The sequence below is a fragment of the Pelophylax lessonae genome (assembly GCF_965119305.1).
Source record: "Pelophylax lessonae genome assembly, chromosome: 3".
Lineage (NCBI taxonomy): Eukaryota > Metazoa > Chordata > Amphibia > Anura > Ranidae > Pelophylax > Pelophylax lessonae.
The window spans coordinates 62,905,420-62,932,966 of NC_138770.1; the positions used below are offsets into that span (position 1 = coordinate 62,905,420).

Sequence of the window (27,547 nt, forward strand, 5' to 3'; positions counted from 1 at the left end):
AAAGCAAATCGCTATGTGTGGTGGAAAACTAACACTGCACATCACCCTAAACATACCATCCCCACTGTGAAACATGGTGGTGGCAGCATCATGTTGTGGGGATGCTTTTCTTCAGCAGGGACAGGGAAGCTGGTCAGAGTTGATGGGAAGATGGATGGAGCCAAATACAGGGCAATCTTAGAAGAAACCCTGTTAGAATCTGCGAAAGACTTGGGACTTATGCAGAGCTTCACCTTCCAGCAGGACAACGACCCTAAACATACAGCCAGAGCTGCAATGGAATGGTTAGAATGCCCCAGTCAAAATCCAGACCTAAATCCAATTGAGAATCTGTGGCAAGACTTGAAAATTGCTGATCACTGACGCTCTCCATCCAATCTGACAGAGCTTGAGCTATTTTGCAGAGAAGAATGCGCAAAAATGTCCCTCTCTAGATGTGCAAAGCTGGTAGAGACATCCCCAAAAAGACTTGCAGCTGTAATTGCAGGGAAAGGTGGTTCTACAAAGTATTGACTCAGGGGGGTGCATTTACAGAGCGTGGTGGGGGCTATGACAGAGGAACAAATAGTTGGCTCATTGTGCTGCTTTTCCTTCTCCCAGTCTGATCTCTGATCTAAATGAATTCAATTTGTGTCTTTTCTATCTGCCTGGAGTTTATATGATACATTCCACTCACTCCCTTATACTAGATGATAGGTTCTTCTACAGTATATTTGATTTTACATCCTGCACATAACTTTTTTATTCCCCAAATGAGGAAATTTGGTAATTTCCCAGTTCCCAGCGCACAGGTCTGTAACCGTTCACCGCAGGCGCGCCATAAAGATTTTATCGCGGAAGTCATTTATTACAAAGAAATAGAATTTCTCGGGACTCCACACTGAGTTTTTAACATTGTGAGAAAAGCTCATCCTGAGAATTGCCAACGTTTCATATACGATCTTCTGTAATACGGTCTGACATTGTGTTGTGTTTTTTTTTTTTTTCCTCCGGTATGAAAGCCGCGTAAATTAATCACGGAACCCACGATCATTAAAAAGTCATTTTGTGAAAGTGAAGAGAGACGGTGCGGGGGAATCCCTGAAGATGTGGCTGTTACACATTATCCATTCTTAATGTGCACCGTGAATTTCTAACTCAGGTTCCAACAAATGTTACAAGACATTCGCTTACTCATCAGACTTATACTAACTGATATAAGAGCCCAGAGGGCAGGGGCACCTTCTCTTCTCACCCGTTCAGGATTACGCATCTCTAGTTCGCTCCCAACTCTGCCTGCGGTGATAACAAAAATGGTGAGTGACAAATCATCATCTGAACTGTACGGGGGGATTCCAGGTGGAGCAGGTCCATGGTGGTCTCCAAGATGGACCTTACTGGTGGGATTGTGGGTGGTCAGGGATCAACACAAATGCTTACCGGCTTCTGCTATCACACCTGTACACAGGGCCACAAATAGGGGGGTAGAGCCAGCCCTCCTGTACAGGGCCTAGGCCCCATCAGATTAGCAGGGGGGTCGGGGGAAAAACGGGACTCCTTAACCACTTATGGACTGCCCACCGTGTATTTACGTTGGTCCTTTGACGTTAAATACTGGGATTATGCCATAACCCCGGTATTTTTTTTAAATGGCGGGCGGTCCGCTTAAACATAAGGGTGGTCCCAGCGGCGGAATCGCCACGGGATCACCTTTATGGGTGGCGGGAGGGGTGCCCCCCCCACCGCTTCCTGGTCGTTTTCCCCGCTTGCCGGACCCGCATACAGCAGGGGAAATGATCTGGTCCGCTCTCCTCTCAGGCAGGAAGTCGAAGGCAGGATGGCCCCCACTCGACTCCATGGCCTTGGTCAAACGTCGTTTCCTAGCAATGGCCCTAAAGAGCCCATTTTTTTTCATAATGAAAAAAAAAAATGACTTTTTTTTTTTTTTTTTTTAGTGTAGATGTGAGATGTGAGGTCTTTTTGACCCCAGATCTCACATTAAAGAGGACCTCTCATGCTTATTTCTATTAGAAGGGATGTTTACATTCCTTGTAATAGGAATAAAAGAAATCAATTTTTTTTTTAAAGGACAGTGTAAAAATAAAAGATAAAAAAAAAAAAATTGAAGCACTATGTCCCCGTTAGCTCGCGCGCATACGCAAGTCATATGTAATCGGTGTTCAAATTACACATGTGAGGTATCGCCATGATCGTTAGTGCGAGAGCAATCATTTTAGCTCCAGACCTTCTCTGTAACTCTAAACTGGTAATCTGTAGAAATTTTTGGGGATTTTTAAGTACCAATATTTGTTGCCATTCCACGAACGTATGCAATTTTGAAGCATGATATGTAGGGTATCTATTTACTCAACGTAACATTATCTTTCACATTATAGAAAATAAATTGGGCTAACTTTACTGTTTTCTTATTTTTTAATTTAAAAAAAAGTGTATTTTTTTCAAAGAAATTGCATTTGTAAGAACACTGCCTAAGTACGGTGTGATAAAAAAATATTGCAACAATTTCCATTTTATTCTCTAGGGTCTCTGTCTGCTAAAAAAAAATAATATATATATATATATATATATATATCTATATATATATATATATATATATATATATATATATCTATATATATATCTATAGATATAGATATAGATATATATACTGTTTGGGGGTCTAAGTAATTTTCTAGCAAAAAAAAAATTTTTCTAGCAAAAAAAATGATTTTAACTTGTAAACAACAAGTGTCACAAAAAGGCCTGGTGCTAAAGTGGTTAAATGCCTTTTGTAAGCATGTGTAGTAATTGCAGGGACCTTTGCTCCCAGCGAACAAATGGAAAGTTCCATCAGTTCAGCAGACGGACCCAGGGACAGAGATGGGACTATTTACACATTTTCAGAGCAGTCCTCTATGTCGCGGCTACTGACACAATTTAATTAAGATCTTGGCTCCATCTATATTAATCTGCCAGGCTGGAATGTTTAACCACTTCAATACTGGGCACTTTTACCCCCAATTTACAGCTTTCAGCGCTGTCACACTTTGACAATTGCGCAGTCATGCAACACTGCACCCAAATACAATTTTTACCATTCTGTTTACACAACTAGAGCTTTCTTTTGGTGGTTATTAATCACCACTGGGTCTTTTATTTTTTGCAAAAAAAAAAAACGTAAAAAGTTTAAACATTTGAAAAAAAAAACACGTTTTTTTTATGTTTTAAATGTTTTTTTTTTGTTTGCTTACTTTTTGCTAAAGTTTCTTGAGGCCCAAAAAAGTCAGGACAGTACAAATATCCCCCAAAGGACCCATTTTTCAAAAGTAGAAAGTCCAAGGTATTTAGTAAGAAGCTTTGAGAGTTTTTTGAAGTTGTAATTTTTTTTGTCATAATTTTATGGAAAATGTCACAATTTTTTTTTTTTTTTACATGCTGTCACCAGTGCAGTACAGCATCATCATATAACTGGTGTGGCAGTGATCAGGGACACTGACTGGTGACAGTACAGAAAAAACAAAAATAGTTTGGGGATGGACCTTTCCTGTTCCAACATTAAGGGGGAATTATGGTATTGGGTTTGTTTTTCAGGGGTTGGGCTTGGCCCCTTAGTTCCAGTGAAGGGAACTCTTAAGACTTCAGCATACCAAGATATGTTGGGCAATTTTATGCTCCGAACTTTGTGGGGATGGCCCCTTCCTGTTCCAACATGACTGCGCACCAGTGCACAAAGCAAGGTCCATAAAGACATGGATGGGCGAGTTTGGGGTGGAGGAACCTGACTGGCCTGCACAGAGTCCTGACCTCAACCAGATAGAACACCTTTTGGATGAATTAGAGTGGAGACTGCGAGCCAGGCCTTCTCTTCCAACATCAGTGCCTGACTTCACAAATGCACTTCTAGAAGAATGGTCAAACATTCCCATAGACACACTCCTAAACCTTGTGGACAGCCTTCCCAGAAGAGTTGAAGCTGTTATAGCTGCAAAGGGTGGGCCGACTCAATATTGAACACTACGGACTAAAGCCCCGTACACACGTACCGATCGTCGGCTGAACGATCGGCCGTCTTTTGTCCAGGGCTGTCGTGTCTGTTGAAAACTGCAAAAGACTGCACACAAATTTTGTCGGCCAACAACAGCCGACTGCAGAAGTGATGTCATGTGATGGTTAACTTTCCTTGTCTTTTTTCTTTTCTGAGCATGCCCAGTCTTGCTAATCGGCTGTCTGTCGGCCGAAATCTGTACTGACTGGCGAACAATCGGCCGTTCTGGTGTTGGCCAACAAAAATTTTAATGCCTGCACGACAGATTCTGTTCGGCCGAAAATGCGCTGTCGGCTGTCGGAAGCATCATACTAACAGGCCTACAATCGGCCGATCGGTCGTCGGCCGAATATTTACGGCTGACAATTGGTACGTGTGTACGGGGCTTAAGACTAAGACTGGGATGCCATTAATGTTCATGTGCGTGTAAAGGCAGGTGTCCCAATACTTTTGACAATATAGTGTAAGTTAACTAGGACCAAATTTTATTTAAAACAAAACAAGAAAACAACTTTTTTTTTTTTTGCTTGTCGGGTTGCTTCATCATATGCAGATGGAAATTTATCCTTTGAATCTACAATTAAATGAAAAAGAGTAGATAAAAAAGTAACAATGTAATCTCTTTCTACATAAACAATGTTACTTTTCAAATTTCTATTTATAAACAATGTCTCTTTGTATCTGACTATTTATAAACAATGTTACTTTGTATCTCTCTATTTATAAACAATGTATCAGAAGCAGTAGCAGCTATTAGGCTCGGTTCACATATATGCGATGCGGGAAGGCTGCGAATTCGCAGCCTGTTCCCGCATCGCACACGCACCCCCGGCAGATCACACTGACATATGCGATACGCTGGGGGTGTCAATGTAATCTTAACGACACCCCCAGTTTGATCGCATATCGCAGTGCGATCGTGCAGTTCGCACAGGATCGGATCGCACAAGTGTGAACCGCTGTGCGATCCGATCCTGATGCGGCTAGAAAAAAGGGTCCTGTGCGTGTTTGGAGCGGCTGCGGTGCGAATTTAGCCATACAAACTGTATGGCTAAACTCGCACCGCACAGCCGATCGCATGTAATGTCGGAGCAGTGCGCTCCGATATTACATGCGAACCCCGCACACGCACAAGTGTGAACCGGGGCTTACAGCTTCTGTATTCGCAAAGCAGCTATAGACTAACATTTTGACAGTTGGGAATTGCCAACATACACGATGGGGAGGGGAGAAGAGCAGGAAAGAGGGAAAGTGACACCTTCATTGCTGTCAGTGGTAGCAACAATACCCCCTTTCCCTGGTGCCATTATCAGTAACAATAACCCCCCCCCCCTTCATTGGTGTCAGTGGCAGCATTGATAACCCCCCTTCATTGCTGTCAGTGGTAGCAACAATACCCCCTTTCCCTGGTGCCATTATCAGTAACAATAACCCCCCCCCCCCTTCATTGGTGTCAGTGGCAGCATTGATAACCCCCCTTCATTGCTGTCAGTGGTAGCAAAAATAACCCCTTTCCCTGGTGCCATTATCAGCAACAATAACCCCCCTTCATTGGTTATCACTGACAGCACTGATAACCCCCCTTCATTGGCATCAGTGGCAGCATTGATAACCCCCCTTCACTGGTATCAGTGGTAGCATTGATAACCCTCCTTCATTGGCATCAGTGGCAGCATTGATAACCCCCCTTCATTGGCATCAGTGGCAGCATTGATAACCCCCCTTCATTGGTATCAGTGGTAGCATTGATAACCCTCCTTCATTGGCATCAGTGGCAGCATTGATAACCCCCCTTCATTGGCATCAGTGGCAGCATTGATAACCCCCCTTCATTGGTATCAGTGGCAGCATTGATAACCCTCCTTCATTGGCATCAGTGGCAGCATTGATAACCCCCCTTCATTGGTATCAGTGGCAGCATTGATAACCCCCCTTCATTGGCATCAGTGGCAGCATTGATAACCCCCTTTCATTGGCATCAGTGGCAGCATTGATAACCCCCCTTCATTGTTATCAGTGGTAGCATTGATAACCCCCTTCATTGGCATCAGTGGCAGCATTGATAACCCCCCTTCATTGGCATCAGTGGCAGCATTGATAACCCCCCTTCATTGGTATCAGTGGCAGCATTGATAACTAGGGATGTAACGATATCAAAATCTCACGGTACGATACAATTTCGATATTGACCTCACGGTACGATATTTATTGCGATATTGTGGAAAAGCTCATGGTATTGTTAAATAGCTCATGATAGTGTTTGTGATGATAATAGCGAAAAAATGCCGACATTAAGAGCTGGTTCACACTAGCACTACCAGAAAGTCGCCCCGTGACTTGAAGAGACTTGTTTAGAGACTTGGAAGAGACTTGGAAGAGACTTGGAAGAGACTTGTGCACTACTTTGAAGAGACAGGCGACTTTGTCTGTGGGGAATGCCTGGCTAATCTCTTTCTTCTTCCTGGAAAGTCTGATAACAAGTCCCTTCAATTAAGATAAGGAGGCGACTCCCATTGAAGTATATGGGACAGTCGGATCACAGGTCGCCTCAAAGTAGTACAGGACCCTTTTCTGAAGTCGGAGCGACTTCAGTAGTGCCAATTAAGACGGCACTGATTGATTAACATTGCTTTTGTTATGTCAAGCGACCTGGGGCTACACAAGTCGCCTCACAAGTCATGCTAGTGTGAATGGGCTCTTATTCTGCTTTTGCCAGTCAACAGGCAATTTATTGTTGTATTTATGGATCCATGACAACATAAAACACTGATCGCATAGTGCTTTTAAAGTGCAAGTTGTAGTCAGGAACATCAATATTCTGTATAGTAATATTTGGTTGCATAACTGATTCTTCTGTGCAATGTTCAAGTTAAGAAGCAGCTAGAACAATTGTAAACAAACAATAGGCAATTCCCTTTAAGTGCAAACAAAGATCAAGTTAAGTCAGGTTTAAATGTGCAAGGCAAATAAAGGCAGCCTTTTAAAACTGGTATTTAGGAACATAACTTAAACTTAAATAAAATAGTCAGTCAAAAAGTCTTTAAAAAAAACACTGACCTATCATTTAGCTTATGTTCACGTTTTTCATCTGAAAGATCAAAATATCTACATTGCAAGAAAAAAAAAAAAAAAACAGTAAAAAAAATTCTTAAACTCTGGTCTATGTAGTTAACAATGATTTGTTCCGTGGGACTGTGTTTATTCCTCTTGCTTTTTGACGGACACCTGTCCTTTTAATATTGTAACCCAACCACGACGATATCGAGACACGACCACGACCAGTGCTGTATTTTGGCCTAGGCCAACAAGGCCCAGGCCTAGGGCGGCACTTTGCAGGGGGGCAGCAAAAAAGCCACCCCCCCTCCACCTGAGACTCTATTGGCCACTGGTTGCCAGAGCCGCCTCTCTCATCCCCCCTCTCTCTCACCCCCCCCTCAACCCTCCCTCTCTCTCTCTCATCCCCCTCTCTTATCCCCCTCTCATCCCCCCTCTCTTATCCCCCTCTCTCTCATCCCCCCAATCTCTCTCTCTCTCTCATCCCCTCTCTCTCTCTCTTACCCCCCCCCTCTCTCACTCATCCCTCCTTTCTCTCTCTCATCCCCCTCTCTCTCTGTCATCCCCCCTATCTCTCTCTCATCCCCCTCTCTCTCTCATACCCCCCTCTCTCATTTCCCATCACCCGCCCCCCTCTCTCTCTCTCCCTCACCCACCCCACCTCTCATGAGATCTCAGGGGTTCATGCTGGGACTTGTAGTCCTTCAATTTTGGAGGGAGTCACATCCGTTAAAAAAGGAGTGGGGCAAATTTACATAGGAGGTGGAGGGGGGGGGGGGGGGGCGCCCAATTTTAGTCTTGCCTAGGGCAGCACAAAACCAAAATACACCACTGACCACGACGATACCGAGACGACCACGACGATACGATATCGCGATATCTTCGACATCGTTACATCCCTATTGATAACCCCCCTTCATTGGTATCAGTGGCAGCATTGGTAACCCCCCTTCATTGGCACTTCATTGGTGTCAGTAACATCAATAAACCCCCCTTCATTGGTGTCAGTGGTAGGAAAGATACCCCCTTTCCCTGGTGCCAATATCAGTAACAATAACCCCCCTCTATTGGTGTCAGTGGCAGCATTGATAACCCTCCTTCATTGGTATCAGTGGTAGCATTGACAACCCTCCTTCATTGGCATCAGTGGCAGCATTGATAACCCTCCTTCATTGGTATCAGTGGCGGCATTGATAACCCTCCTTCATTGGTATCAGTGGCGGCATTGATAACCCTCCTTCATTGGTATAAGTGGCAGCATTGATAACCCTCCTTCATTGGTGTCAGTGGCAGCATTGATAACTCTCCTTCATTGTTATCAGTGGCAGCATTGATAACCCTCCTTCATTGTTATCAGTGGCAGCATTGATAACCCCCCTTCATTGGTATCAGTGGCAGCATTGATAATCCTCCTACATTGGTGTCAGTGGCAGCATTGATAACCCTCCTTCATTGGTATCAGTGGCGGCATTGATAACCCCCCTTCATTGGTATCAGTGGCAGTATTGATAACCCCCCCTTAATTGCTATCAGTGACAGTATTGATAATCCCCCTTCATTGGTGTCAGTGGCAGCATTGATAATCCCCCTTCATTGGCGTCAGTGGCAGCATTGATAATCCCCCTTCATTGGTGTCAGTGGCAGCATTGATAATCTCCCTTCATTGGTATTAGTGGCAGCATTGATAACCCCCCTTTATTGGTGTCAGTGGCAGCATTGAAAACCCCCCTTTATTGGTGTCAGTGGCAGCATTGATAACCCACCTTTATTGGTGTCAGTGGCAGCATTGAAAACCCCCCTTTATTGGTGTCAGTGGCAGCATTGATAATCCCCCTTCATTGGTATCAGTGGCAGCATTGATAATCCTCCTTCATTGGTATCAGTGGCAGCATTGATAATCCTCCTTCATTGGTATCAGTGGCAGCATTGATAATCCCCCTTCATTGGTATCAGTGGCAGCATTGAAAACCCCCCTTTATTGGTGTCAGTGGCAGCATTGATAATCCCCCTTCATTGGTATCAGTGGCAGCATTGATAATCCTCCTTCATTGGTATCAGTGGCAGCATTGATAATCCCCCTTCATTGGTATCAGTGGCAGCATTGATAATCCTCCTTCATTGGTATCAGTGGCAGCATTGATAATCCCCCTTCATTAGTATCAGTGGCAGCCTTGATAACCCCCTTTTATTGGTGTCAGTGGACGCATTGATAACCCTCTTTCATTGGTGTCAGTGGCAGCATTGATAACCCCCCTTTATTGGTATCAGTGGCAGCATTGATAACCCTCCTTCATTGGTATCAGTGGCAGCATTGATAACCCCCCTTTATTGGTGTCAGTGGCAGCATTGATAACCCCCCTTCATTGGTGTCAGTGGCAGTATTGATAACCCTCTTTCATTGGTGTCAGTGGCAGCATTGATAACCCCCCTTCATTGGTATCAGTGGCAGCATTGATAACCCTCCTTCATTGTTATCAGTGGCAGCATTGATAACCCTCCTTCATTGGTATCAGTGGCAGCATTGATAACCCTCCTTCATTGGTATCAGTGGCAGCATTGATAACCCTCCTTCATTGGTATCAGTGGCAGCATTGATAACCCTCCTTCATTGGTGTCAGTGGCAGCATTGATAATCCCCCTTCATTGGTGTCAGTGGCTGCATTGATAACCCCCCCTTTATTGGTGTCAGTGGCAACATTGATAATCCCCCTTTATTGGTTTCAGTAACAGCAATAATCGCCCTCTTCATTGGTGTCAGTAACATCAATAAAATCTCCGTTAACTGGTGTCAGTAACAGCAATAAAACCCTCTTCATTGGTGTCAGTGGTAGCAATAAAAGCCTCCTCAATTTATGTCAGTAACAGCAGTAATTACCCCCTCCCCCCTTCTTTGCTGTCAGTAACAGCAATAATAGCCCCTCCTCATTGCTGTCAGTGGTCACAATAATAACCTCCTTCATCTGTGTCAGTGGATGCAATAATATCCCTTCTTCACTGGTGTCAGTAACAGCAGTAACAACTCCTTTTCATTAGTGTCAGTAGCAGCAATGATACTGTAACCCCCCTTACTGGTGTCGGTAACATTAAAAATAATCTAACTTCAAATCCCCTTCATTGGTGTCAGTAACATCAATAAAAACCATCCCTCATCAGTGCCAGATGCAATAATAACCCCCTTTCAATGGTGTCCATGGATGCAATAATAACCCCCTTCATTGGTGTCAGTGGATGCAATAATAACCCCCTTTCAATGGTGTCCATGGATGCAATAATAACCCCCTTCATTGGTGTCAGTGGATGCAATAATAACCCCCTTCATTGGTGTCAGTGGATGCAATAATAACCCTCTTCATTGGTGTCAGTGGATGCAATAATAACCCTCTTCATTGGTGTCAGTGGATGCAATAATAACCCCCTTCATCGGTGTCAGTGGATGCAATAATAACCCCCTTCATTGGTGTCAGTGGATGCAATAATAACCCCCTTCATTGGTGTCAGTGGATGCAATAATAACCCTCTTCATTGGTGTCAGTGGATGCAATAATAACCCTCTTCATTGGTGTCAGTGGATGCAATAATAACCCCCTTCATTGGTGTCAGTGGATGCAATAATAGCCCCCTTCATTGGTGTCAGTGGATGCAATAATAGCCCCCTTCATTGGTGTCAGTGGATGCAATAATAGCCCCCTTCATTGGTGTCAGTGGATGCAATTTTAAACCACTTCATTGATGTCAGTGGATGCAATAATAACCCCCTTCATTGATGTCAGTGGATGCAATAATAACCCCCTTCATTGATGTCAGTGGATGCAATAATAACCCCCTTCATCTGTGTCAGTGGATGCAATAATAGCCCCCTTCATTGGTGTCAGTGGATGCAATAATAGCCCCCTTCATTGGTGTCAGTGGATGCAATAATAGCCCCCTTCATTGGTGTCAGTGGATGCAATTTTAAACCACTTCATCGATGTCAGTGGATGCAATAATAACCCCCTTCATTGGTGTCAGTGGATGCAATAATAACCCTCTTCATTGGTGTCAGTGAATGCAATAATAACCCTCTTCATTGGTGTCAGTGGATGCAATAATAACCCCCTTCATTGGTGTCAGTGGATGCAATAATAGCCCCCTTCATTGGTGTCAGTGGATGCAATAATAGCCCCCTTCATTGGTGTCAGTGGATGCAATAATAGCCCCCTTCATTGGTGTCAGTGGATGCAATTTTAAACCACTTCATTGATGTCAGTGGATGCAATAATAACCCCCTTCATTGATGTCAGTGGATGCAATAATAACCCCCTTCATTGATGTCAGTGGATGCAATAATAACCCCCTTCATCTGTGTCAGTGGATGCAATAATAGCCCCCTTCATTGGTGTCAGTGGATGCAATAATAGCCCCCTTCATTGGTGTCAGTGGATGCAATAATAGCCCCCTTCATTGGTGTCAGTGGATGCAATAATAGCCCCCTTCATTGGTGTCAGTGGATGCAATTTTAAACCACTTCATCGATGTCAGTGGATGCAATAATAGCCCCCTTAATTGGTGTCAGTGTAGTGTATATAATAATAACCCCCTATCATTGTTGTTCAGTGACAGCAATAATAAATGCAGAGAGCATTCCAGCACATAGTACCCTGCTGCCACTCTGCATAGCCTGTAGCTGGGACCTCGCGGACCGCATCAGAAGGCCCCACGGGCCACCAGCCGGACAGCCCTGATAAAGATTAAGCTGCCAGATTGTCATTTTTCATGCAGAGCCCCCTTTCAGATGTATTATTTATTTCCACCTCTTAGATTTATTATTTATTTGCACCAGAACAGAGATGACATTCCCCGTTATTAGGTATGAGTTGTGGTGGGTAGGTATTCAACCAGCCATTGATTTTACAATAATACGTGATTGGCATTGTGATTCCGCATCGCTTGTTAATCTCCAGACCTGTCACAGAGATATTGCTAGTAGAGCTTTAATACGACTGATTGTGAAGTATTTCTTTTATGAGGAAAGGCACTTAACATAATTAAACCCGGTGCATCCTTCATTAGACTATAAATCATAAGACTCAATCGCTAATGCTTACTGCCACTTCCAAGCTCTGCCACTAGCTGGAGACGTTGAGTGGCCATGGCTTTGTGGTGGTTATAAGTCTTCTAAATTGTATCCGAATGCTATGATTAGGGATGGACTGGGCTCGCACAAATGGGGCGCTCGGTGGGAAGTTCGCCCGCCGCTCCCAAAAAATAGAAAAGAAAAAAAAAAACGCTCCTGCCTCTTCACACGTCTCCTGCGTAATGAGCTCTTTGAGCTGTGACAGCTCTTTTATAGGAAAGGGGCGAGCATGGGGTTACCCACTTTTTATGGCAATAACTTGCATAAAGGTCTTTAAAATGAGGACTTTTGATTTTCCATGTTCATGTTTCATGTTCACGTCCCATATATCTATCTTTAATAGAGTTCGAATGTTCGCTAGAACTTTTTCCCTGTTCGGGATGTTCTGGTGCGAACCGAACAGGGGGGTGTTCGGCCCATCACTAGCTATAATGTGTCCGATGCTTTAGAATGTTCTCTACTGGAACAGTAGACATATGGTTAGAGAAATATAGGGGCAAGAAAGTCAGAGTGAAGTCACAATATGAATCTGCATACTTGTTCCAGCTGCCACCTGCACCCCTACAACCATTCACACCCATCCCTCACCTATCCCTCTAGGGCAGTAGTTTCCAAACTGCGACCTGGGAGCCAGATGCAGCCGTTTGCTTGCTTGTATTCAACTCTTAAAGCACTATTTCATCCACTGATATCAATGATGGGGCATAATTCTCCCAAATGCCAACAATGAAGGGGCACTAATCTCCCACTGACACCAATGAAAATTCCTCCCAGTGACACCAACGATGGGGCACAATTCCTACCAGTGACACCAACGATGGGGCACAATTCCTCCCAATGACACCATTAATGAGGCACAATTTCTCCCAATGATACCAACAATAGGACACAATTCCTGCCAATGACACCAATGATGGGGCACAATTTCTCCCAAGGATGGGGCACAATTTCTCCCAATGATACCAACAATGGGACACAATTTCTCCCAGTAACACCAATGATGGGATACAATTTCTCCCAATGACACCGATGATGGGGCACAATTTCTCCCAATGATACCAATGATGGGGCACAATTTCTCCCAATTACCCGAATAGTGGGTCCCAATGACACCAATGATACACCACAATGATGGGACACAATCCTTTCCAATGACAGCAATGAAGGGGCATAATTCCTCCCAAAGACACCAACGATGGGGCACCCTTTATCCCAATTAAACCGACAATGGGACACAATTCCTCCCAATGACATCAATGATGGGGCACAATTTCTCTCAATAAAACAATGATGGGGCATCATTTCTTCCAATGACACCAAAAGTGGGGCCCAATGACACCAACGATGCACCAATGATGGGACACAAACCTTTCCAATGACAGCAAGGAAAGGGTGAAATTCCTCCTACTAACACCAACGATGGGACATAATTCCTCCCAACACACTAATGATGGGGCACACTTTTTCACAATGATACCAACAATGGGACATCATTTCTCCCAATGATACCAACAATGGAGCCCAATGACACCAATCATGGGACACAATTCCTTTCAATGACACCAGTGAAGGGGTGTAATTCCTCCCACTAACACCAATGATGGGGAATGATTCCTCACACTGACACCAAAGATGAAGCATTGTTTTTTTCACACAGACGTCAGGATCTTTTCTACTCCCAGTGGCCACAGTGCAGTCCTAAAGTCTGAAGGACAGTAAACTTGCCCTTTGTTTAGAAAGTTTGGAGACCCCTGCTCTAGGGTGTCAAAGATGGACATAGGAATGTTTAGTCCAATTAACATTCATTTGATGCACTCCCCTAGCTAGAAGGAACCTAGAAGCAATGAGCTCAAGGCTGGAATTCCATGGACGCCGGGGTTGGGGAAAAGCTAACCAAGCGTGATCTGTGTTCATTTAGCTTCAAAGGAGTGCAGAGGAGACATTAGGGATCTAATGGACTCCTGATGACCCCATGCAGAGGACCTGAGTAGAGACAAAAGAGCGCCCCGTTGTCCAAAATAAGGAAACTCTTGATAAAAAATATAATCATTTATTGGAGGTAAAACATGTACAGATAGCGCTAACGCATTTCGGGGGATTTCCCCCTTCTTCAAGGCTGTTGGTATGTTCTAATGGAGATTGGTAGACTCCCTGGTTGTACCTAAGTTGCTTCCACTGCATCTCACAAACAGTCATCAGCTTTCATAAGAAACTTAGGTACAACCGTAGAGCCTACCCATCTCTGTTAGAACATAACAACAGCCCTGAAGAAGTAGGCAGTTCCTCTGAAAACACGTTGGCTTTATCTGTACATATTTTACTTCCAATAAATTATTATTTTCTTCATCAAGAGTTTTCCTATTCTGGACACCGGGCTCTCCTCTCTCCCTACTCAAGCATCTTCTCAACTGAAGTGACATCTCTGTTGTACCAGTAAGCTGGAAGGCCAACACCATCATTCACCTGTGGAACCACCTAATGTATACCTATCAAGAATTATTGTCAGGGTTACCTGATCCAAGGCTGAGATGCTGAGAGGGCTCCCCTTGCGGCTCAGTGCGGCACACCCCTGGAGATGGTACAGAGGGTGTGGCGCCCAAAGTGGCACGGATTACCAGCTGCAGGCAGGTAGGTAGATCCAGGAGCAATCCGAGAGCGAACTGGAACAGACTGGAACCACAGCAGGGTAGGAGTCTTCAAGGGCTCTGGAGCAGGTGGGCTACCTTGTGCCAAGGAATAGTCTCTGGTAGCGCAGACAGGAACAGGCAGCAGGAACCGTGGTACAAGCCGAGGTCATGCACAGGAGACAACCAGAATAGCCAAGGTCCATGGAAGAAGCCAAGGGTCAAACCAGGAGCAGGAGATCAAACGGAGTCAGGAACAAGTCACAACAGGAAATCCAAACAGAATACAAGAACACAGGGAAGCTGAGAGATAATCCAGCAATTAATCTGATCCTATGGCCACCTTTTATAGGCCAGCAGAGGGCTGTGCCAATTGAGCCAGGAGCGTCAATTGCTATTACTGGCAATGTTGCCAGTTCTCCTATGCCAATTCCCTGACAGGTCAGCAGAGGGCTGTGTCAATTGAGCCAGGAGTGTCCATTGCTATTACTGGCAATGTTGCCAGTTCTCCTACGGCCATTTCCCTGACAATCATTCTACTGGTCTCTAGCTCAATCTAATTACAGAGGACCTGTCAATTGCACTATGCTATGACATAGGGGGATTGTCAGGCCCCCTTAAGATAGTAATACAGTTAAATTAAATCAATGATATATAAATAAAAGTTTATTAAAGAAATAAAAAACACCAAAAATTTTTAAATGCCCTCAGTTCCCCACATACAAGAACATATATACCCAAACACGACAATGACAGTTGTACCCAGGGCCGCTGATAGGAGGGGACCACCAGTCCTCCTGAAGGGGGCCTGAGCGCACAACAGCACGGGGAATTGGTGAAGTCGGGCAGGAGGGCAAGTACAGAAGGAAGCCCTGTGCAGCTCTCTGCAGCAGCTGAATGCCAGTTCCTCCCCCTCCTGCCAGCTTTCAGCTGCTGCGGGGCGAGACACAGACACAGGGCATCATTCCTGTAACTGCTTCTCTGACGCAGATCCCCCTCCCTGTTCTGTCTGCTTCTGATCCCCCCTCTTCCCATGTGCCCCCCCACAGCACTGCAGGCTTCCCCCTGTCCTGTAAAAAAATTACAAATTGCAAAAAAAAAAAAAAAAAATAATAATAATAATTAAACATTGTAATAAACAATTTTTAAAAAAATCGAAAAATAAAATGTAAACATTTTTAACATTTAAAAAAAATATATATCTTTTTTTTTATGTAAAAAACAATTTAAAAAGGGCTAATTCACACAGGTTCCCTGTTAGTTTTGTGTCTAATAATAATGATTTTAGTGTATTTTTAGTGAAAATATTGTGATTTCTAACAGCAGCCCTGGTTGTACCACGCATATTAGGTATCGCTGGAGGGACAGCAATAATTCTATGACCATCGTTCCCAGTTGACTAAATTAATGAACTGTTAAGGCTTTTAAAACTCCCACCAGTGGGCAGTTTTGGGTATCGTAGTTTGTTGCCATGTCACAAATGCATGTAATTGTGAGGCTTGACATGTTTGGTATCTATTGGCTCCACACATCTCCACACATCTTTAATATTTTAACAAATAATTGGATTTGTGTGCACTAAAATTAAATTGCATATTTTTTTAAAATAAAAATATGGGTTTGATAAATAGTTGTGTGACTACTGTGTGACATAAAAAATTGCATCTACCAAGGATTTATTCTCCAGGGCCTCTGCTTTCCAAAAATATATCATACTTTGGGGGGGGGGGGGGGGGGGTTAACTAATCTTCAGGCTTAAAATGTGCATTTTTACATGCGTGCAAATAAAAAAAAAAAAAGATTCTGTGAAAGGGTTAAATGACTACATCCAATCCCATGATGATTACTGCAACTTTTATATGATCATTGCAACAGTTTGATACAGTAATCATTGGAAAGTAAATATACTGTGTATATATATATATATATTCATAGTAGGTTATATATCATTTTTTAAAATATTTAAAAATTTATCCTCTTTAACCACTTCTGGACCAGAAGGTTTTAATGACCAGGCCATTTTTTGCGATTCAGCACTACGTTACTATAATGGAGAATTGCGCGATCGTGCAACGCTGTACCCAAATAAAAAAGAAAAATAGATGTCCTTTTTTCCCCACAAATAGAGCTTTCTTTTGATGGTATTTGATGACCTGTGCAATTTTTTTTTTTTTTTTGCGACATAAACAAAAAAAGAGCGACAATTCTGTAAAAAAAAAAAAATAATAAATAATAAAATATTTTTCACTTTCTGCTTTATAACATTCCCAATAATAAAAAAAAAAAAATATAAAAATCTAATTGTTTCATCATTTTAGGCCAATTTGTATTCTGCTACATATTTCTGGTAAAAAAAAATCCCAATAAGCGTATTTTGCTTGGTTTGCGCAAAAGTTATCGCGTCTACAAACTAGGGGAAAGATTTATGTCATTTTTATTTATTTATTTATTTTTTACTAGTAATCGCAGCGATCTGCAATTTTTAGCGGGACTGCGACATTGCGGCGGACAGATCGGACCCCTAACTGACATTTTTTATGCTTTTGGGGGACCAGTGACAATTCTACAGTAATCAGTGCTAAAAAAAAATGCACTGTTACTGTAATAATGACACTGGCAGGGAAGGGTGTTAACACCAGGGGTGATCAAAGGGTCAAGTGTGAGCTTAGGGGGTGGTTTCTAACTGTATGGGGGAGGGACTTGTGGAATCAACACAGAGACCTGTGATCCTAAATAGGAGGATCACAGGCGCTCTGTGTTCATTCCAGAGATAGGGCAGTGCAACCAGCCCTGTTGTACCGACCCAGGCTCCATCAGCTCTGCAAGGGGCCCGGGCAGAATCACGGCTGGTGGCAATCGCGGCCGCCGGCCCCATGGATCGGCTTCCCCGCTGTCTAATGGGCCTGCACGCGTGCCTCCAGCGGCGCACGTGCGCCCCCAGGAGCGCTTCCGCGAACCGATGTACCTGTACGTCAGTTTGCGCAGCCAGTACTTCTGCAGCAGGGGATCGGCAAGAGGTTAATTTTGCCGTCTAGAACAGAAATAGTTTGAAGGAGAGATCCAAAAAGAATGCTTTACTTATGAGAGATTTCCTTTCACTTCCTGTTGTGTTGCACTCTCCACACAAAAAAAAGGCAAATTATTTTATCAATTTTTGACTAATATTTTTGACTAATATTTTTTAATCCCCCCTAAATAATGTTTATTAGCCTTAATTTCCTTTAATATCTTCTTGCCTTTTTCACTTTAGCTAATCTTTCTGCAATTTTTTTTAACTCATTCATATGTTAGTATTATTATTATTATTTTACATATTTTAGCATTTCTGTTTTCATGTTAAAAAACAATAACTCAAAAAAGTACTTTGTAAATAAAGTCACAGTGCTGTATTTCCGAAACATGATTTCGTATTTTATGATAAAGCAGACAGATCACAAAATTCAATTTGTTCCTAATATTAGCTTTTTTTCTATTTTTGTCTTACTTTTGCCTTTAAAATATAAGGAAAATTAAATCATTCTTGGAAGGCAATTCCAACAACTGAAAGCTTTGCTGCCTCTGCTTGGTTTGCTGCTTCTGCATCGCTACAAGCCAACACTTGGCAGCTGCAAGAAGTTTAGGTACTAACGTCCTATATTTTTCCATAAGTGCATCCCAACAGCCTGAAGAAAGAGAAAATGTCCCCGAAACACATTGGTCCAGTCTGTAGATATTTTTCTTGTTCAATGTTTTTATTGAAAGGACACAAAAGTCTTTGAGCATCAGTCTGTAGATTTTTTATACTCTCAATAAATGATTGTAATCCTACATCAAGAGTTGAATTAATTCCTAGGAGCTCCTCCCTCCTCGTTTAAGCACTTCTCAATGAAGCAATGGATCTGTCGTACCAGAAAGGTAGCATCCCAAACCCCCTTCCGGGGTCCATCATTACTACACACAGTTGGGGTCAACCCATTGGAAGTGATTCCTTCCTTACTCCCTACGGAACCACCTGCTAACTACTTAACTCAGTCAGCTCGTATCTACAGTACCTCAAACGTGTTAATCCCCAGATTCTTTAGTTCACCTTGCTATCAGCACTGCAATGTTGAATTACCTTGAATATTTCTGGTAAAATGTAGGATGTCTATCTCCCATTTTTTTTTCCAGGTGGCTGGAAGAGCAGGATTCAAATTCCAGAATTGGGCACAGACCTACGGATCAAGCCCAGAGCTTTACTTCCAACCAACATGTGCGGAGGAAGTGAAAGAGGTAAGGAGAGGAGTGCACTATTAGCATTGGGCAACTGGTGAAGGATCCACCTTGGTTTAACCTCTTACATATCCCAAGAGGAGTTAGCATTTAAGTGTTGATAAAGATGGAAAGGACATGGTCTATGTTGGGATAGTTTTATCTGGCTATGAACCATCATGGCTTAGACTCCTCCACCTTTGCTGACCCAATGTACACTCTACCCATATTCACTGGGACCCCCTAAACTGCTCATTCTGGGTCTGATTTCTGGGGAACCATGTCTAGTTAAATGTTTTCCAAACAAGGTGCAAGCTTACTGTCCTTCAAGTGTTAAGGGGGCTGGACGGTGGCATGGGAGCAGAAAATGCCCAGTGGGCAGAAAGAATGCCCCATTGTTGGTGTCAATGGGAGGAATAGTGCCCCGTGGATTGTGGTGGCCGTGATTTACACCAGTGGTCTCCAAACTGTGGCCCAGGGACCATGTGTAGCCCTTTGCCTGCCTTTATCTGGACCTTGGAGCACTATACCACCCAATAACATCAATGATGGGGCATAGTTTCTCCCACTGATACCATCAATAAGGGCACTATACCTCCCACTGATACCAGCGATGAGGCACTATTCCCTCCACTGATACCAATGATGGGGCACTGTTCCCCCCACTGATACCAATGATGGGGCACTATTGCACTATTCCTCCCACTGATACTAATGATGGGGCACTATTCCAACCATTGATACCAATGATGGGGCACTATTCCTTCCACTGATACCAATGATGGGTCACTATTTCTCCCTCTGATACCAATGATTGGGCACTATTCCTCTCACTGACACCAATGATGGGGCACTATTCCTCCCACTGATACCAATGATGGGACACTATTCCTCCCACTGACACCAATGATGGGACACTATTCCTCCCACTGATACCAATGATGGGGCCCTATTTCACCCACTGATACCAATGATGGGGCACTATTCCTCCCACTGATACCAATGATGGGGCACTGTTCCACCCACTGACACCAATGATGGGGCACTATTCCTCCTACTGATACCAATGATGTGCCACTATTCGTCCCACTGATACCAATGATGGGGCACTATTCCTCCCACTGATACCAATGATGGGACACCATTCCTCTCATTGACACCGATGATGGGGCACTATTCCTCCCACTGATACCAATGATAGGACACTTTTCCTCCCTCTGATACCAGTGATGACTGCGAGCCAACCCTTCTCGTTCAACCCCAGTGTCTTACCTCACAAATGCACTTCTGGAAGAATGGTCAAACATTCCCATAGACACACTCCTAAACCTTGTGGACAGCCTTCCCAGAAGAGTTGAAGCTGTTATAGCTGCAAAGGGTGGGCAAACTCAATATTGAACCCTACGGATTAAGACTCGGATGCCATTAAAGTTCATTTACATGTTAAAGCAGACGTCCCAATACTTTTGGTAATATAGTGTATCTTCCCACCTCTGAGCACCCTATTTTTTTTTTTTTAAGGAAAAGTGGCCACATAAATAATCCAATACTATTTTTTTTTTTTAGAAAACATTGCTTACTTTTCATAGTGTTTCTATGCCTTCAACTTTCAGGTACACATTCTCCTTTGTTGTGACTGAGAACATCCAATCCAAATAAATAAGTGTAAATGAATCTCCACTGGGGTGTCTGGAAGTTGAACTGTTACTCGGGAAAAAGGCAAAGCAGATACCCTCTAAAACCCTGGCCCTTATACCTCATGGGTGGGCTCAGTGACCAACGGTGAAGTGAAAGGGGATGGGCCTGTCATTGACTTTCCTTCTCCAAGGTGGAATTTGCATAGTTCCCAGGGAATCAAGGGCCCTCGGGCACTAAAAAGGGAACTGAGAGGTAAATAGAGGCAGCAGAAAGAGCTTACTTTAAATTACTGCTGGTAGTTTACAAATGTCTTTATTAGGAAAGGGTTGCTTTTGTTAGAGAAGAGCTCATCTTAAAAGTGCAGAAAAGTCAAGTCTGGTAAGGAAGTAGCCATTTGTGACATTTCACCTTTTCCTGCAGATTCTAGATCTCGCCAGGCAGAGGAGTAAGAGAGTGAAAGTGGTGGGAGGAGGACACTCTCCATCGGATATTGCCTGTACAGATGACTTCATGATCCGACTGGATAAAATGAATAAAATTTTGAAGGTAAAACCATCTGCAATATATAACCTTTGTAATGTGATCACAGTCCGGTGTATGAGCAGGGAAATCTGGCCAACAAGTTAGAGATGACTTCACTTTTTGCCCTTTGCTCACCTAAATAAAACAAGTCTTTATTTCTATAGTGCATTTTCAAGCTCAAATGTTGAAATATTGTACTGTTTACCTAAGTGTATCTCGTCCATCAAAAATGCTGCACCCATGGCATTGCAGTCACAAAGCATTATGAGTTTTTGTAAATCTAACAAAAGCTGTTTGCTTTCAGACTGTCTGTCTAATTGAATCTCCATATTCCCTTGTCTGAAGTCATTCAGGCTTGTCTTTGCAAACGTGAGCCTTAGCTATTGAGCTCTGTGAACAAAAGGCTTTCTTTTTTAAGATTTAGTTCACCTTTGTATTAAAATTTAAAATACAATTAAGAGGTCCCTTTATTTTATAAAACATTGCTCGATGGATAAAAATTAACTTTCTTTAAATCATATTCATGTAGACCATGGGTGGTTTCCCAGAAGCCTGGCCAGAAGGCTTCCATTGAGAGAGACTTGGAAGTCTGAGTAAAATCTAGGTCAGGGTGTCAAACTCAAATTCATCAGGGGCCGCAATCAGCAGTACAGTTGCCCTCAAGGGGCCGGTGGTATCTGTAGTTTTGGCGTGCGCTGGGTACGGAGGGCGGGATTCAGGAGTACGCTGCGCATGGAGTGCAGGGTTGGGTGCAGGGTTTTGGCATGCGCTGGATATAGAGTGCGGGGTTCAGGAGTGCGCTGCATATGGAGTGCAGGTTCAGGAGTGCGCTGCGCATGCAGTGCGGGGTTGCGTGCAGAGTTTTGGCGTGCGCTGGGTACGGAGTGCGGGGTTCAGGAGTGCGCTGCATATGGAGTGCGGGTTCAGGAGTGCGCTGCGCATGGAGTGCAGGGTTGGGTGCAGGGTTTTGGCGTGCGTTGGATACAGAGTGCGGGGTTCAGGAGTGCGCTGCATATGGAGTGCAGGTTCAGGAGTGCGCTGCGCATGCAGTGCAGGGTTGCGTGCAGAGTTTTGGCGTGCGCTGGGTATGGAGTGCGGGGTTCAGGAGTGCGCTGCATATGGAGTGCGGGCTCAGGAGTGCGCTGCGCATGGAGTACAGGGTTGGGTGCAGGGTTTTGGCGTGCGCTGGATACAGAGTGCGGGGTTCAGGAGTGCGCTGCATATGGAGTGCAGGTTCAGGAGTGCGCTGCGCATGCAGTGCGGGGTTGCATGCAGAGTTTTGGCGTGCGCTGGGTACGGAGTGCAGGGTTCAGGAGTGCGCTGCATATGGAGTGCAGGTTCAGTAGTGCGCTGTGCATGGAGTGCGGGGTTGCGTGCAGAGTTTTGGCATGCGCTGGGTACGGAGTGCAGGGTTCAGGAGTGCACTGCGCATGGAGTGCGGGGTTGCGTGGGGAGTTTTGGCGTGCGTGGTTTAGGAGTGCGCTCTACTCCCATCCTCCTACCTGCCTCCACAGCCCTCACCACCCCACCCCGGCCCCCCCCCCCCAAAAACTCTCTCACATCTGTGCATTATCCTACCTTCCTATCTGTCCCTGCTCTGGTACAAGCCCTGCCTGTGTATTGGGCAAAAAGCCCGCTCTCAGGGTGCAGCTAGCTGACAGGAAAAAAAAAAAAGGCACTGACACTAATGGCCGGCGTCGCTAGAGGGACTGAGGAGATAGAGCAGGAGATTGGCCGGCCGGTCTCCAAGGCGACATCTCACGCTCCCTCTGTCCTAGCGGCACCGGCAGATTGAGCTGTGCGCATGCCCGGCCGGCCGCGCATGCGCACAAACACAGCGGCGCCGCCAGGAGAGGAAGCGTGAGATGTGTCCTTGGAGACCGGCCGGCCGGCCGTCCGCGCATGCGCTCAGAGGGTGCCGGAGGATGTATATTTTGCGCGGCAGAGGTGGCAGGCAGCCGCGGGCCGCATGAAAAGGCCTGGCGAGCCGGATTCGGCCCGCGGCCTTGTGTTTGCCACCCGTGATCTAGGTTAAGGTTCCTTATATGTTGACATGCCTCCAACATATAAGGAACAAGCATTCTTCTGCTCATATACAACGAGTCACTGTAGTAGTCACCAATACTACAGTGATCACTTCTGTCTTCCAGATTTGGATGAAAATTATTGCCCCACTGCCCCGCCTCTTCACTTCATCCAATCAGAGGACCCCTTGCATTCATTGAGAAAAATAAAAGGCATTCTGTTAACGTCACCCATACCAAGTATATGACCTTTATTGTATACTACATGTTATTACAAAGGTGAACTTACCCTTTAAGGTAGAACTATAGGCAATTTTTTTTTTTCATTTTGGATAAAGTAAGGGAGGACTATAACCCCAGTCAGGCTTTTCTTTTCCATCTATGTCCCATTGGGGAAATTTCCCTTAATTTTCTGTCCCATAGCCAAAACAGGAAGTGAGAGGAAATCCCTGCAAATTATAGGAATTCCTTGGGGCCCACCAGGTCACTAGACCTAGTGTCCCCATTGAAAGATTTCCCCTTGTTTACTGTTCTGGTGACAACTGAAAATATGGGAATTTCTGTTAATTTCACTTCATGGGGTAATGGCAAACAGGACAAATAGAGAGGGTGAATCTCCCTAACAGTGTCGCAGACAGCAAAAAAAACTAGCAGGGGTTCTAATCCCTCTCCAGTCTATCCAAAACTAAAGAAAAAAAAAAGTTTTGCCTTTAGTTATACTTTAAGCAAAACAGCTAAGCTTAACCTAGTATACATGGGAAAATGAGACTTGAGCTCCATCTACTGGCTGAAAAATGATATGCCATATTTCTTATTTACTTGACTAAAACAAAATGTAATAAAATAAAATTTGTATTTTTAATTCCTGAAAATAATAGAAGTAAAAAAGTATTCACACCCCTTAAAATCTTCTCTTCTACCTTTTGTCATGTTACAACCAAAAACGTAAATGTATTTTATTGGGATTTTATGTGATAGACCAACACAAAGTGGCACATAATTGTGAAGTGCAAGGAAAATGATAAATGGTTTTTAAATTTTTTTACAAGTAAATATGTGAAAAGTGCATTTGTATTCACACCCCTTTACTCTGACACCTTTAACTAAAATCTAGTGGAACCAATTGCCTTCAGAAGTCACCTAATTAGTAAATAGAGTCCACCTGTGTGTAATTTAATCTCAGTATAAATGTAGCTGTTCTGTGAAGTCCTCAGAGAGCCATAGAAAACACCAGACAGGTCAGGGATAAAATTGTGTGGAGAAGTATAAAGCAGGGTTAGGTTATAAAAAAAATATCCCAAGCTTTGAACATCTCACAGAGAGCTGTTCAATCCATCATCTGATAATGGAAAGAGTATGGCACAACTGCAACCTACCAAGACATGGCCGTCCACCTAAACTGACAGGCCGGGCAAGGAGAGCATTCATCAGAGAATCAGCAAAGAGGCCCATGGCAACTCTGGAGGAGCTGCAGAGATCCACAGCTCAGGTGGGAGAATCTGTCCACAAGACGACTATTAGTCGTGCACTCCACAAATCTGGACTTTATGGAAGAGTGGCAAGAAGAAAGCCATTGGTGAAAGAAAGCCATAAGAAGTTCCATTTGCAGTTTGCCCGAAGCCATGTGGGGGGACACAGCAAACATGTGGAAGAAGGGGCTCTGGTCTGATGAGACCGAAATTGAACTTTTTGATCTAAAAGAAAAACACTATGTGTGGAGGAAAACTAACACTGCACATCACCCTGAACACACTATCCCCACTGTGAAACATGGAGGTGCAGCATCATGTTGTGGGAATGCTTTTCTTCAGCAGGGACGATGAAATTGGTCAGAGTTGATAGAAAGATGGATGGAGCCAAATGCAGGGCAATCTAAAGCCTCGTACACACTCAACGAATTTCCGCCGACCGGTCGTCCGTCTTTTGTCCAGAGTGGTGTCTGTTGGTTGGAATGTGCTCTAGACAGCACACAAATTTTCCCACACGACAGAATTCTACTTCAGAAGTGATGTCATGTGTTGGATTGCTTTCTTTGTGTTCTTTCATCTCTGAGCATGCCCAGTCTTGCTCATAAGATTTTTCCCCATCGAAATCTGTACTAATGAGATGAAAATCGGCCGTGTTTTGACGGTTGACAAAAATTTTATAGCCTGCACACCAGGATTTTTTCAGCTGAAAAGTCGAAGTCGGTTGTTGGAAGCATCATACTAACAAGCCGAAAATCGGCAGATCGGTCGTCGGACGAAATCTCCTGGCCGTATTTCTACTCGTATGTACGGGGCTGTAGAAGAAAACCTGTTAGAGTCTGGAAAAGACTTGAGACTGGGGTGGAGGTTCACCTACCAGCAGGACAGCGACCCTAAACATACAGCCAGGGCTACAATGGAATGGTTTACATCAAAGCATATTCATGTATTAGAACTGCCCAGTCAAATTCCAGACCTAAATCCAATTGAGAATCTGTGGCAAGACTTGAAAATTGCTGATTACCGACACTCTCCATCCAATCTGACAGAGCTTGAGATATTTTTCAAAGAAGAATGGGCAAAAATGTCCCTCTCTAGATGTGCAAAGCTGGTAGAGACATCCCCAAAAAGACTTGCAGCTGTAATTGCAGGGAAAGGTGATTCTACAAAGTATTGACTCAGAGGGGCTGAATACAAATGCATGCCACACTTTTCACAGATTTATTTGTAAAAAATGTTGAAAATCATTTATCATTTTTCTTACACTTCACAATTATGTGCCACTTTGTGTTGGTCTATCACATAAAATCCCAATAAAATACGTTTACATGTTTGGTTGTAACGTGACAAAATGTCAAGGGGTATGAATACTTTTTCAAGGCACTGTATGTATGTACAATATATATATAATAACAGTCTAATTGACTAGTGAGGGGTTTTAATGTCAGGATTTAGAGCTCTCTGAGGACAGGCAGATGGATTGCTCTACAGCTCTGGAAAATGCAGAGCTCGCTAAAACCCAAGTGATTGACCATGTCCGAATCTCTAGTACAGCCCACAAAGAACTGGTCAATATTTAATAGTATTAACAGGGAAGAGAGCCATGTAAAATATACCTTTACAGATACCAATCTGAAAGAAACCTGACTCTAGATGTTACACTTATGGGAAATCAAAGTCATTTAAGGGAACAAGTTGTTGAGGACCTCTGCAACAATTTCAGGAATTGGTTTCTGTGGAATAACCAAAATACTGTCACTGGTCACCCACCCAAACTAATCAAAAAACATGTGAACTCCTTTCTCTAAAACAGACTAAACAGTATTTGGCTGGGGAAATTTTAAAGTGGTATTGAACTCCCATTTTTAACCACTTAAGCCCCGGAAGATTTTACCCCCTTCCTGACCAGGGCCTATTTTGCGATTCGGCACTGCGTGACTTTAACGGACAATTGTGCGGTCGTGCGACGCTGTACCTAAACGAATTTGACGTCCTTTTTTTCCCACAAACAGAGCTTTCTTTTGGTGGTATTTGATCACCTGTGCGATTTTTTGATCATGCGCTATAAACAAAAAAAGAGCTACAATTTTGCAAAAATAACAATATTTTTCACATTTTTTTATATGAAATTCCCCAAAAAAAAATGTAAAAATCAAAATTTTTTAACATTTTAGGCCAATTTGTTTTATGCTACATATGTTTGGTAAAAAAAAAATAGCAAAAAGCGTATTTTGATTGGTTTGCGCAAAAGTTATTGCGTTTACTAACTAAGGGAAAGATTTTTGTCATTTTTGTTGTTTTTTTTTTTTTTAAAGAGTAATGGCGGCGATCTGCGTTTTTTTTTGCGGGACTGCGACATTGCGGCGGACAGATCGGACCCTTGACTGACATTTTTGACACTTTTGGGGCTACCAGTGACATTACTACAGTAATCAGTGCTATACATATGCACTGTTACTGTAAAAATGACACTGGCAGGGAAGGAGTTAAATTTATTTGAGAAGGAGGGGTTAAGTGTGTCCTAGGGGCGTGCTTCTAACTGTGATTGGATGTGGCTTGAGGTGTAAGAACAGAGATCAACGGTCCTACATAGCAGAACCGTATGATCTCCATTCTTACACAGGGGAGAATGACAGGCGGCTTTGTTTACATTAGCCGCCTGCCTTTCTCCCGCTGTAACAGACAATCGCGAGTGCCCGGTGGACATCGGGGGGGTCCATGAATGAACGGCGGGCGGGAGCGTGCCTCCGGCGGCGCACGCTCGCTCCCTAGAGCCTCACAGGCTAGCGACGTAGTCCTACGTCGCTTTGCCTGTGAGGGGCTGACCGCCGCAGTAAATAGTCGTGCGGAGG

At 43.8% G+C, this 27,547-nt stretch overlaps 1 protein-coding gene across 1 annotated transcript in view; it reads left to right on the forward strand.

The window, feature by feature from the left end:
- Positions 1 to 1,136: 1,136 nt before the first annotated feature.
- Positions 1,137 to 27,547, forward strand: part of LOC309549724 (L-gulonolactone oxidase-like) — a 229,793-nt gene continuing 203,382 nt past the window's right edge. Inside the window, exons 1-3 of the mRNA XM_082250217.1 lie at positions 1,137 to 1,295; positions 18,965 to 19,066; positions 21,104 to 21,229. Coding sequence (XP_082106343.1) covers positions 1,152 to 1,295; positions 18,965 to 19,066; positions 21,104 to 21,229 — 372 coding nt within the window. The 5' untranslated portion in view covers positions 1,137 to 1,151. The remainder of the gene's footprint in view (positions 1,296 to 18,964; positions 19,067 to 21,103; positions 21,230 to 27,547) is intronic.